At 41.7% G+C, this 14,324-nt stretch overlaps 1 protein-coding gene across 1 annotated transcript; it reads right to left on the reverse strand.

The window, feature by feature from the left end:
* Positions 1 to 3,113: 3,113 nt before the first annotated feature.
* Positions 3,114 to 9,961, reverse strand: LOC145392149 (pancreatic triacylglycerol lipase-like). Its single transcript, XM_080266600.1, has 8 exons — positions 9,850 to 9,961; positions 8,420 to 8,580; positions 7,514 to 7,630; positions 6,328 to 6,936; positions 5,465 to 5,597; positions 4,376 to 4,502; positions 3,850 to 4,056; positions 3,114 to 3,231 (listed from the first exon to the last, which is right to left on the reverse strand). Exons 1-8 carry the CDS (start codon positions 9,959 to 9,961, stop codon positions 3,114 to 3,116), a joined length of 1,584 nt encoding a protein of 527 aa, XP_080122726.1.
* Positions 9,962 to 14,324: the final 4,363 nt, after the last annotated feature.

Below are 14,324 nucleotides of genomic sequence, written 5' to 3' on the forward strand. Positions count from 1 at the left end.
TCGTGGATGAAAGTACAAAGCGTGTAATTGCTATCTATCTATTCTATATACCTAGGCTGCTTCCCCCAAGGAAAGGGAGGTAGCCGAGACAGGACGACACACTCCCCTTTTACTCATCCATTCAAACACATTCATTCGCATCTTAGCCCCAAAGGGGAGAACGGACAGATCCTCACCGCACCACACTGCACAAGGGTCAACTGCGCAAGGCAATCAGTGACATCCGCAGCAGGGCCCGACAGCACTATATGAAAATGTACGAAAGTAAAATTCTAGGTGAAGGTGTAGGCGGGATACCTGGATACCTCCAGTATGTTGGGAGGACAGGGTGGAAAAATACGTAAAGTAATACAATATAGGGGGGAATATGGTGTGTGGAGTGGACATTTAAACAAAGACAACAGGAGGCTTTTCTGCTATGTGGCCATTACATGGAAGGAGTTCCCGGAGGGATCGATGCATCGCATGCAGAAATAGTACGTAATTACGCTACATCTATATCACCCTTGTATTTAACTTGATATTCTTGGCCATACAGATTGTGGCTATCCTAAAAATTAACATATGGTCCTTATTTATTTCAGGTGGATATATTACAATATGATCATGCCTTTGTGAAGAATAACATACCGCAGAATATGTATTCAGATTTTTAATTAGTACTGCATAGTATATTTCTAATGAGTCTGTGATGAGATTGGGAGGGGACAAAAACTCCCGTTTGCTCCCATGTTAAAAATTCAAGGAGGGTAGCTGCCCTCTCCCCTTCAGGCGTCCTTGGTAGCAACGTAACAGAGGTGGTCTTTATCCAGCATTACAAAATTTCTGATCATGATGATAGTGTACTTCTGTGAATATACAGTGTTCATTTATATCCACACTAATTGAAGAAAATTTACGGAATTAAAATTTCTTTAGTTATCAGAACGCATTTTTGTTACCCATAAAAATATTTACAGCATTTTCTATAAGATGTTTACTCCAGAGAAAATGAAAGTCATGGAGCCCAGCTATAATACTTTCCAGGGTGCTATAATCCACTAAACTTATTTCAGCTAAAAAATGACTTAACTTGAGAGGTTAGACGCAGTGGCATTGGCAGGTGACCACTAATAACGGAGCCAAGGCGGGGCCAAGCCGTATTCTGGGAGAAAACTAGGCCCACTGTAAGCGTATTAATCCACAAGGGTCTGAGTGGGGTTGCCCAGGTCTGTTCCCCCAGGCCCCCCGTGGTTACTAGACTGATTAGGTGTGGCCATAATTAACCACTTCATTACCAGAGTGCTCTCGATAGCAGAATAAATTCGTCTAGCAGCAACAAAAATATGCCGTTGGGTAACCTGTCAAAGCTCACTGTCAAAAGAGTTACATAAGAAAAACTTTATGACTGCCATATATTCGTCCTCTTTTGTATTTACTGGAGAGGCGTGGCACAGGCCTTCCACATGACCCACCTGCATGCCATAAAAACACCCCCACTGATACCATCACACCTGTCCTCATGGTCCCTATACACGCTCTTAGCTGAAGAAAATCGTCCGGTGATAGACGACTTGGACTGCTAAACTACCATAAGATCTATCCAGACTGCTAGACTACCATGTGAGGATCTACTTTGACTACTGGACTACCATGACAGAATCTACTTATACCACTTATACCACTAGACTACCTTGAGAGGATCTACTTAGGCTACTAGACTACCATGACAGGCTTTACTCAGACTGCTAGGCTACTATGAGAGGGTTAATATACAAGTTTATATCTCTCAATAAAACATATTGGACCACAAAGTTTCTACGTAAACTCAGGTTGTTAATGATTGGTAAACAAAGACATGCAGGATCAAAAACTGTATTTACGTTACAGAAAATAAACAAATTCTGGATCAGACAAAATATATTTACTTTTATAGAAAAAAAATAAAACTAATTTAGAGAGGGGGAAAAAGGCGTCCAAAGCCATACCACCTTTCTTTCTTTCTTTCTTTCTTTTTTTTGGCTTCATTTGTACAGGAGTCAAGGGTGCATTTTATAATATATAACTTTTCAATATGGCGACGTCCTTTATATTTTATTCTTCCTTGTAACAGACGATTTTATTAAGCTCAGGAGGGATTTCTGCTGAAGTGCAGGTAGATACAATCCTTCGCCAACCCCTTCACTCTTACAAATCTCCCCCTGAGCAGAATATAAATGTCTGAGGGTAACAAGAATAACATATAAAGAGACATCCCCGTATTGGAGTGGCTAAAGATCACATGCGGTACAGTTCATGACGTCTTGGGCATGCATTCAGTTCGATGACGCATTTTTATTTCCATCTTATTCTACTTTCAGATGTTATACAGATTAGGACAGACTTCTTAAACTCAAGGGGTTATCTAGCCTTCATTAACCCATTCACTGACACGAAGTTGAATGAAATCGTCTAGTGGTAGTGTGATTAAAGTGAAAAATGCGTCATTGTATGAAAAGTGTTATGGTACTTTCGGGTAAACTACAGTGGTGAAAAAGTAGTAAGATGGTAAACAGGAAACAGACCAACCTCCCCCAACCCATCCCGAGCATTGTCTTTATTGCTTCGATGATGACCAGGGTAAGGAAGGGGGAGGAATATAAGAACAGGAGAGCAGGAATAAGGATAAAGCAGTAGGAATATAGAAATAAGAGTATAGGAAGAGGAATATAGGAAGTGGATAGCTAACAGTCATACAATCAGTCATAAAGGATAAAGACAGATTAAGGGAATGAGTGATAAAAATTTGAAAGGAAAAACTGTCTGATGGGAAAGAAGAGTCGGTATAGTTGAAGAAATGGGACTCTAAAGGAGAGTTAAGGCACCCAAGTAAATGTGGAGAGAAAATCAGAGCTAAAGAAAAGGAAAGTAAAAATTTCTAGGTGAGATCAAGGCATATTAGCTGAGAACTGAGAAGTGTAAAAATAAAAGGAGCAGTATAAGTAAAAAGAGAAAAGTTTTGGGAATGGTCTACCTGAAATCAAAGCAGCCTAGGTGAAAGGAAAATAGCCTAGGTGAGTGCAGGGCAGCCTAGATGAGAGCAATGTAGCCTGGAGGGGGACAAGACACTGTAGGCATGCAAGGGCACGAGCGGACTACCCGACGGTGAAGACGCAGCTCTCGTCGTAGGTAAGGGACTCGGTGTGGTCGTGCTTGATCTCGACGTATTCCTCGCCGAACTGACAGAGAATGCGTTGGTGGTCTAGGCGGGCCCTGTGTGGGGGATGAATGGTGTGAGTTTATGCCCCTTTTTATGGATGTCTAGTGGTATGATGGGTTAAGGTGATTCACTGGATGAGGTACAAAAGGCTTAATACGGGAGGGGTTCTAGGGGTTTCATGCAATCATTACCCTCAAACGATGCCCTGAAATTCTGGGCAGTGTTCTAGGTGCCACACGATGCTCCGTATCACCTCTTGCTTAGCGGTTTATTTTTCATATTGTACCTTACCTTCTGTGTTATTTCTGTTGTCCTACTGATACACGGAACAGGAAAATAATGAGGTGGAATGTGGTGAATGAATTGCAAGGGTAGAGGTATTACCAAATGTCAAATGTCACTCAAACTAAAGCAAGATTCCCTGTGTGAAGGTGAGCCATCCGGCACGTAAATGATACCTGCATATTGAAAATGTAACTCTCTTCTAATTACCCCGGCTACACAAACTATCCTCTGCTCACTCTTTAGGATAGTACTCTATGGGCGAGATGCTTATGGAACGTAAATTAAGTGCCCTGTTACACTAAGACAATACTACCCTCTGCCACACACACACTATCCTGCACCATACAAACTACCCTGCGCCACAAAAACTGTCCTCTTATACTCACTCTTCAGGATAGTACTCGATAGGCGATATGCGGATAGAGCGAACATAGAGTGCCCTATTACAGAGCAGCATCCAGCAGTAGGAGCCCGGGTTGGTGAGGGTGTTGTCGTACTCCCAGTGGGCCTCCATGCGAATTACACGAGACAGGTCCGTGTGGCTCTTAAACAAAAAGTACTTGGGCTGCCCGTGGTCGAAGCGCTCGTGGTTGCTGTGGGAAAAAGAAGCAAACAATGAGAGATGCGTTATTTATTTATGTGATTTTGTGTGCCATCTTCTGACGATTTTATTCAGCTTTGGGAGGAGGAATGCGGTCAAGTCTCTAGGTCTCTCTGCACTATGGCTGGCTTATTATCATCTGACAATGATTCATAACCCCCCTTCAGCTCAGTCGATGGTCTGATGTAGAGGGATTGAAAGATAAATCTGACTAGTAACCAAGGAGACTCATTTGCGTTTTAGAAGTGGCTCAGTTCCACCAGACGAACACAAACCGACTTGAGTGAGATCTTAGTAGTTACTTTACTCACTCGGTCAGCTTGAGGTCGGTGATTGTCTCCCCGTTGTCTCCAAAGAGGGTGACTGTAAGAAGCCCCTGAACCCACTCCTCTGCGCCCTTGGGATAGGCTGTGTCCACGATAAGCTGATAGTGGTAATCTGAAAAATAAATGTAAGTTGATAATGGAAATCTGAAAAAAAAAGTACAGTATAATAGTGGTAATCTGAAAAAAGATGTATGAATTTAACACTTTCAGTACCACGCAGTCTTAAGTTAATTCTTGCTGACTACGGACGATTTTCATGGCCTTTTAGTCTCAGCCTTATGGTCTTAAATTTAACTATAATCATAACTTTATCTTTCTGTCCATATCTCAACTGTAACCGCGATCTAAGTACTGCGCTGCCTTCTCGTCCTTAACCTCAACCGTAACCTCGACCTTAACCTTAACCGTAATCTCGACCTCAGCCTTAACCTCAACCGTGACCTCAACCTTAACCTCAACCGTAATCTCGACCCCAACCTTAACCTCAACCGTGACCTCAACCTCAACCTCAACCGTGACCTCAACCTTAACCTCAACCGTAATCTCGACCTCAACCTTAACCTCAACCGTGACCTCAACCTCAACCTCAAACGTAATCTAGACCTCGACCTTAACCTAACCATATTTTTAATCGTAATAGTTGCCTTTATTTTACTTTTTTTCATTACTGGAACCGTGATTTTTAACCGTAAGCAAATTCACAGAAGAAAATCTCCTCGTCCACATCAGACTTTGACCGCAACTCAACCGCACCACCAAATCTTACCGTAACCGTAGTCTTAACCGCAACTGTAGTCAACAGAGCTGTGATCGTAATCTTGCCCGTAACCACAGTCTTAACCGCAACTGCAGTCTTAGCCGTGACTCCAACTGTAGTCCCGCAACTGTAGTCTTAGCCGTAACCGTAACTGTAGTCTTAACCATAACCGTAACCATAATCTTAACCGTGACTGTAACCGTAGTCTTAACCGTAACCATAACCGTAGTCTAAGCCATAACCGTAACCGTAGTCTTAACCGTAACCATAACCGTAGTCTATGCCATAACCGTAACCGTAGTCTTAACCGTACTCACAGCAGTAAGGCTCATCCTCGTCCGTATCGAAGTACATCTGGACCAGTTCTCGTGTCTTGTGTGTGTACTCGTCCGCGTGTATACCCATGTACGCACACATGGAGTTGTCGTCCCCACATGTGGCACAACGACCCTGTGTGCACATGGGAGTTTGGGATGTGGTGATGGCTACTGATGATGATGATAACAACGACAACGAAAACAACAACAATGAAATCAGCAACACTACTTCTACTACTACTACTCCTACAATTACTACTACTACTACTACTACTACTACCACTACTACTACCCTAGTCCTTAACTTGGCCAAGATTTTGCCTTTTCCATCTTCACATAGCTCTGTGGCTGAATAAGGTAATACTGCGGCTGTACATCCATTCCAAAGCACTTCTTCGTGACTAGCAATATAGGCCTATTCAATTGTTAATCTCTTGTTACAACTCATTACTGAAGATGGAGAGATGGCAACTTTAGGCCAGGTTAGAGTTAATAGGGTATACAAACACACACACACACACACACACACACACACACACACACACACACACACACACACACACACACACACAAATAATAATAATGACATTCACAAACAACAAAGATCATATTACAATTAAAAAAAACAAGAATGATAATAGACAAGAACTAAAGAAACATGGATAAAAAGAAAAGACACGAGTAAAAAAGGAATGAGAATAGGAAGCAGAGGAATGCCAAAAAGAATGGTGGGAAAAAAATTACAGAAAAAATCCAAAATATAATGGAACAAATAACAACATAATGAAAGAGAGAGAGAGAGAGAGAGAGAGAGAGAAAGAATCACAAGTAAGGAGAAAGTATTTAACAGAAATCAAACACACCTCCTCAAAGGAATTATAATCATAGCACTCGTGGGCCAGGTAGGGACAAGGCTCTTTTAGGGAGTCGGTGTACAGCTTGTAGGACCTTGCGTGACTGCAGGCGGCCAGGTCCCTAATCCCATCAGGCAGGTCCTCAATCACCTCAATCCCAATGGTCACGGGGTCGCAGCCGGGTTGGTCGTGGCCAGAGTTGGGATAGAAGTCGATGTTCCCCATGGCCTGCTCAGTACCATACCCAAGCATCAGAATGGTATCGGCATCGGTGTGGATGTTGTCGACGTATATGGCATCGTTCTGGTCGATATGGACAAACTCGTCTGTTCCCGTGAAGTAAGGACCAGCCGGATCAAGACCCGAGATTCGACCAAGGCCTTCGATACTCTCCCCGGCGTAACCTGAGGCGTGAGCGCCGAGTGAATGCCCCAGGAGGTGGACGTTCGCAGGGTCAACGCCGTACTCGCTGATGAAGTAGTTGACAAGGAGGGCGATCTCGAGGCCCACCACACGGATGTTGCCAGCGGCGTTGCAGTACATAGGCAGGGATCCGTCACCCCAGTCCACCCTGATCACATTGTAATCCCCATAGGCCAGGAAAGCTTGTGCCATTTCCTGATGAACGAGGGGAGGAGAGATTACAGCAAGTCCTTGTTATGTGTGGTCTTTATTGGCACTTTTTTCCCATGTGAAGAGGGTAATGCATGAATTTTTATCTGAAGGTTTACTTAACTTTTAATACTTTATGGTAATATGTTAATCCGTTTCAAGCAATACATTTTTGTAGACCCAACAGAATTTCGGAACATCCTGTCTTTCCATTCTGTAAAAGTCAAATAGATAAAATATAACCCGTGAGTGACCATCTACCCTAAAGTTAAGAGATCAGTTCAGCGCTGAGTTAAGGATGTCTTGGGTCAAAGCTTATATTTACAATCATTCTTAATCAACTTCATTGTCTCCCTCCCTCTCTTTCTCTCTCTCTCTCTCTCTCTCTCTCTTTCACACACACACACACACACACACACACACACACACAACCAAATATTTACTTTACTTATCATTCATTCTCCCACAACTCTCACTCTCTCTCTCTAGTTTACTTATCATTCTTTCTCCCACAATCTCTCTCTGTCTCTCTCTCTCTCTCTGTCTCTGTCTCTGTCTCTCTCTCTCTCTCTCTCTCTCTCACCTTAAGCCAGGCCAGGTGTCCGGTATCAATGAAGCCATGGGTGATGAACTTAATAGGCTTGCTTGGGTCAAAGGTGGTGGCGTCGATGCTCGCACGGTCGGCTGAGATGGCGACGTCCTGAAAGGTTAATGTAGGTCAGGTCAGAGGTCAAGAATGGGTTATATACAGGTCACACACACACACATACACACACACACACACACACACACACACACACACACACACACACACACATCCAATTCCCAGAGTTACTTTATGATATTTTGATCGAACAATGATAACACACACACACACACACACACACACACACACACACACACACACGTAAAAAATAACCTCCCAACCTTCTATGAGAGTGGTTTTTATTATTGTAGCCTCATTATGAACTAAACGTGAACCCAGTGGACTGCAGGCTGAAGTTACCCTCCTCCTGCAGTCCACCATACTTCATTCACGGGAAAGGTAGGGGGGCAAGGTAGGTCCACTGGCACGCTGTATGAGTGCCATCATAAAAATAACAGGAAATAAATAGAGTACATGACCTTTTTTTTTTTTTTTTTTTTTATCTAAAGCGGTCTTCTGCCTGGTGTATAGGGGTGTGGATAGATAGAAGGACAGACGTATGTATAGCTGGGCAGACAGATAGATATATAGATATTAATGGATAGTTGGACTGACAGACAGATATAACAACTGTATGTGTCGTTAGATAACTGGCAAAGATAGACAGACAGAAGAAAAAAGAATGGATGGATGGACAAATGGACAGACGTATGGATAGCTGGGCAGACAGATAGATATACAGACACAAGGACTGACAGAGAGACAGGCAAAAAAAATGAGTATGTATCATCGGTTCACAGATAAAGCTAGACAGATAAAAATGGAGGATCAATGAACTGTTACCTCATCTAAACCTGGATTCTGTTTAGTGTGAAGCATGAAGTTGGTGTTGATGGAAGACCTGGCGTCGGGGAGGCAGTTGATGGGTCTTGTGGGGAAGTACCAGTCGTCAGTGATGTACAGGCAGCCCAGCACATCATCACACCACTCCTCAGTCTCTCCTGGAGGGACATAATCAACAGTCATCTTCATATTCGTCAACACACCACTCTCCTCTCTCTTCTGATTCGATGCAAGACGGTAAATACGTATCATCATCATCAACATCACCGTTAACTTTATCATCATCATCATCAACCTTATTACCATCATCATCATCATCGTCATTGTCTTTATCATCACCACCATCATCATCATTCTCGCCATTAACTTCATCATCATCAAACTTAATACCATTATTAACATCATCGTCATCGTCATTACCTTTACGATCATCATCATCATTCTAACCCTCACTCCCACTATTACAGAGATAGGAAAGATTCAGATGCATAAAGGTGAACCCCTCAAAACAGAGAGGACCTATAATTAGAGTATCCGGTGAAATGTATGGGCGTGACGTAATGACTCTTTCACCGTACCCTCACCTTACGTCACCGTCACACCGTATTCCCGTCAACTTATAAGTCTGTCACCACTTCCCAAACTGATTTTTCTTTTCCTAGACACAGCACATTAACTCTTTCAATCCGGTGACCTTAGTCATGTTTGTTTTTGTTGCTCCCAGACGCTTATTACTTCCGCCAGTGAAGGTGGAGGAGGCTATGTACTCATCCTAGTTTGTCTGTTGATTTGTATGGTTGTTCACAGGGTACCTCAAAAAATTATTGATGGATTTCAACTAAATTTTTTGTCCTAAATATTGTTCCTTTTATTTTATCTGCGTTTACTCTCAAACACTTATACCCCATTCCATCTCTCCACTTCCTAAATCTTTCCTCCGCCTCCAACTCATTTACCGTGATCAACACCAAGTCATAAGCATACATCACCTTCCATGGAAGTCCAGTTCTGATGTCACATGAGAGTTTCATGTACCATGATTAATAATAAACTGACCCCTGATGCACGCCAACATTCAGTGAAAATTAATCACTCAAATCTCTGTTCACTCTCACCTGGATGCGTTCACCTTTCACCCTCATATTTTGCCATAACCACTCTACCCAGCCACTCGTTAATCTCAAGCCCTCATTACCCCCTTCACTACCTCGCTAGGAACTCAGTCAAAGGCCTTCGCCAAATTATCAAATACAAAGTCCAGTTCTCTTCTTTCCTATGGATCTTTTCTGAAGCTGTCGGATAATGAATATTGCATCAGGGGATCCTTTGCCTAGCATAAACTTAAACTGTATCTCATCAATATTCAATCTTTCCCTTATAATAATACAGATAATAATAATAATAATAATAACAAGCTTAAACAAACTCACTGGGCATTCTGGTAAGAGAGTTAGGCTTGGAGTTACGCCAGGCAGGAACCACAGCAGCTTCCACCACCACCACCACCGCCACAACCACAGCCGCCACCACAGCTACCCTCATTGCGACGAATTATTCTCTGGATGCGCAGCCAGCAACACTCGACGCGGTCATCTGTTGAAGGGGGTATGAAGAATGATTACCGTCTCACCGCCTTATATACCCTTACTTAACCCTTTATCTCTGTGTCCCTGCTGATGTTGATGGATAAAGGGTGCGACGGGGGGGGAGGGAAGTTCAAAGTTCAAAGTTCAAATAATTTATTTCCATAAAATATGGTTATTCTAACAAATCAGTATACAAAGTCACTGACAAAAATACAGTAGTCGTGTCATATTCGATACATGATAATATCATCTACAAATCACTTAAAATCAACTTCCTAAGTTTAGATTTGAAAACATGTAAGCTTCGGGAATGAGTGATATCAGTAGGTAAATTATTCCACAGTTTGGGTCCTAGTATGGTGATGGCTCTGGCACCAGAGTTTGTTCTGGCTCTAGGCACAAAAAGGTTATTTCGCTGTCTTGTTGTACTAGCTGTGTTTTCACTGACAGTGGACAACTTTAGATACCACTCCGGATAAAAACCACTGACAGCCATATAAACAGTGGTACATCTGTCAAAAATATGTTTATCTTTAATCTTTAACCACTTTAATTCCTTTATGATGGGGGTTACATAGTCATATTTTCTTGCTCCCCCAATAGCTACTTTAGCTGCAAAATTTTGTAATTTCTGAACTTGGTGAAGTAAGGTATCATTTGTCGTACCCCATACACCTATACAGTAATTTATTATGCTAAGAACTAGAGATTGTACAACAATTTTTCGAGTTGACTTATCAAAGTTTTCACTTATTTGATTTATGAACATAAGTGTTCCCATGACTTTCTTACTTAATTTATTAATATGCACATCAAAAAGCATGTATCTGTCGATGTAGACACCTAGATTTTTTTACACTAGTGCTCGGGTAAATGTGCTCGCCAGAACAATTTATGACATTGTTAGGAGGAATATGTGATAGAAGTCGTCTATTACCTATGAAGATACATTGTGTTTTTCTTGGATTTAGCATAAGTCCATTTCTAAGAAAATTATGTTTTGCAATCCGTAAGGTTCCTTCTGTTTTGGAGATAAGAGCCTCGAGATTATTTATAGTGTCAGCCTGGAGAAATTGGGTATCATCAGCATATTGCACCAAAGAACATCCATTTATACTCTCAGCAAGGTCATTAACATAGATGGTAAACAAGACAGGACCAAGGATTGAGCCTTGAGGGACCCCGTAAGCTACATTCAGTTTATCAGATATAGTTTTGCTCAGGCGGACAAATTGAGTCCTATTTTCTAGGTAACTTTTGAACCAGAAGCAGTCAATATTAAGCTTAGCACATTTACTTAAAAGAATGTCGTGACTAATACTATCGAAAGCTTTGGAGAGGTTACTGTAACTTGCTTAGAGTCCATGTTATCATATATTTTATCTGTTATAACAGTAAGAGCGGTCTCGGTGGATAATCTAGGACGAAATCCATGTTGGGTATTAGACAGTGATTTGTTAGATTCCAAGAAGTGTATGAGCTGATTGGTAACAACCTTTTCGAGTATTTTAGAGACAATGGGCAATAGTGAGATTGGTCTGTAATTGCTTACATCATTTACATCACCACTTTTATAGAGAGGAAGTACCAATGCATGTTTCCAGGCTGTAGGAAAAATGCCTGTTGCGATAAAAGTATTGATAATACAGGTTAAGTAAAAAGCTATAACACAGAGTGCGTCCTTAACAAATCTCAGTGAAATGCCATCCGAGCTCACAGAACAAGTTTCATTTAAGCCTTTTATCGTAAGAATGATGGTGTCGGTATCTACAGGATGAGGTCTAAAAAGATTACATTCACTTGAGATTATATTTGGAGAATCATTAGAACCTGACACGTTTTCACCGTGGAGGACATCTTGTGTTCGTTCATACGTCTTCTTACCGACATTTGCAAATTGAAAATTGAATTCGTCAGCTTTATTTTTATTATCACAGTTGCAACCGTCCGAGTTACTTTTACAGTTTGGGATAATTTCTCTTATTATTTTCCACGTCGCTGAAGTGCTTCCTCTGCTATTACATAACCGATTGCGATAGTAGTCAGCTTTCCCCTCTGTAATGAGAGCTTTAACACGCTTCAAGGCTTCGTATTCCCTATTCCTTTGCGAATCATTATGCATATTACGTCCTAATATTTTCAAGTATGCTGTTTATATCGCTTTCGCATTGACATATTTTGCTTCACCAACTTACAAAACGATTCTGAAGTGCAATAAGAAGAATAAGTTGCTAAGAAGGAGGTGTTAAGAAATCTCCAGAACCACTAAAAATACGACCCCTATTCATTACCTTTTTTTTACAATATGGGTTCAGATGGAAATTAACATGAATATTAGATGAAATTATGTCTATATGTGTCGCCCCGAAACTGTTATTCTTTCACTATCTCTGTCTAGAATCATGACGCCGTAATCCCGGAAGGGGTGGCCACATACAAATCGCCTCCATTTCGCACTGTCCCCTACCATCAGGCTGCCTTCTCTCCGATTTAAACACTGTCTCTCATATACTACTCCAGTCCATCCTACCATCTCATCTTCGGCCTCCCACTCCCTCTCCCCCCCTCCACCTCACTCACATTCACTCTCCTCGTCAGTCTCTCACTCTCCATCCTCTCCACATGGCCAAACCACCTCAATGTGTTTCTCCTAACGCTTCCTAACACAATTTCAGTATATTGGTAACACGTCTTTCCTCTGAACAGTTTACGGCACTCTGAAATCCACACCTTAACAGTGACAATCTTAACTCCTTCAATACGATGTTTATATATTACATTCTTGCTACCGTCACACGATGTTATTCACGCTCGCTGAGGCCTCTCGTACTGAAGAGGTAAAAGTGCATGAATTCCTGCAGTATGGTGATGTCTTGTATATTCTGTCCCAGTTACCACCAGACGATTTTATTCAGCTGACGGGAAACCTTTCAGAATCAAGAATTAATTAGTCTTCATTGAATTTTTCAGTAAGAGGACACATTCTTCAATTATCTATGTCTCCCCCAGACGATCTTACATAGCCAAGGGGAAACTTTTAGCAGTGACAAGGTAAAACAGGAGATGGCGACGGTAAACAACAGCCTCAGCTCCATTAGTAAGAGAGGTTCTTTCTTAAGTGTAATAAAATCGTCTGGCTATACGAAGTCATTACAGAATTGCCTGGGGATAACAAAAATCTGATGTATTAAGAACAGTGTGTGTGTGTGTGTGTGTGTGTGTGTGTGTGTGTGTGTGTGTGTGTGTGTGTGTGTGTGTGTGTGTGTGTGTGTGTGTGTGTGTGTGTGTGTGTGTGTGTGTGTGTGTGTGTGTGTGTGTGTGTGTGTGTGTGTGTGTGTGTGTGTGTGTGTGTGTGCACAATGCAAAACCACAGATTTTTTCCCTAAGAAATCGATATTTTGCAGAGTTGAGGGCCATCACTCAGACCAGGTCTTAGGGACAATTAGGGGAGGGGGAAAAGTTAGGTACCCCTGCAGGTTAAATATACAGAACATCGTCGTAGTGAAGGGGTAAATAATAAGTAGAGGTAGCAGGAGTAACTTACACTCCTTGCAGCGTTTTACATGACAGGAAAACCTTCAGTCAACCTTAAAAGATTCAAACCATTTAGCGCACAGCATGGCCGTCATTCTGACTTGAGTATTTTCCTTGTAGACCAATAGACGTCTAGCAAAAATAATCTTGAAGTAAGAGCCATCACACGTAGACAACCAGACATCTAGCAAAAATAATCTAAACGTAAGAGTCATCACACGTCAAGAACTTATACAGATTACACCTAACCTTTACACTATAAGAAATCACCTCCAGACTGAATAAATTCTCATGTCGGTTGAAAGAATAAGTATAAAAAAGGGTAATTATACTAAGTTCATGAACAATGCTTGGGACCCCTCCAGTACGAGTGACCTTCCTAGGCTGAAAAGAAAAAAATAATCTGCGGGAAACGGGAATAAGGAAAACAATATCATCGTAAAGAAATGGGGTTAAAACACAACAGACGAAGATGTACTCGAGCTCCAAACGTCTGACAGTCATTTGTAAACACCTTTTTGAGAGGAAAGCGTATTTGACTTTCCTTCCTCACTGTTGAAATCGCTCTATAACGTGGTATGCAGGCTAACCTCTTCGAATGTGTTGAACTGTTCCATAAATAGCCGTCACATATTAAGCTTTACATACACATTCACTCTTTCGGTTTTATGAACACGACCGTGAGGATGAAGGACGTACTGTTCATTATCATCATCATCATCATCTTCATCAACATCAGCATCAAACATCATCATCATCTTCATCATCATCATCATCTTACGTCC

The sequence above is a fragment of the Coenobita brevimanus genome, chromosome 21, assembly GCF_032717465.1.
Source record: "Coenobita brevimanus isolate Jiangsu-jjx chromosome 21, ASM3271746v2, whole genome shotgun sequence".
Lineage (NCBI taxonomy): Eukaryota > Metazoa > Arthropoda > Malacostraca > Decapoda > Coenobitidae > Coenobita > Coenobita brevimanus.

Coding starts and splice junctions, on each gene's coding strand:
- LOC145392149 (XM_080266600.1), bottom strand. CDS start 9,961: ATGAGGGTAGCTGTGGTGGCGGCTGTGGTTGTGGCGGTGGTGGTGGTG. Junction 8,581..9,849: donor CTCTCTTACCAGAATGCCCA/GTGAGTTTGTTT, acceptor ATTATGTCCCTC/CAGGAGAGACTGAGGAGTGG. Junction 3,232..3,849: donor ATCGAGTACTATCCTGAAGA/GTGAGTATAAGA, acceptor TCCCCCACACAG/GGCCCGCCTAGACCACCAAC.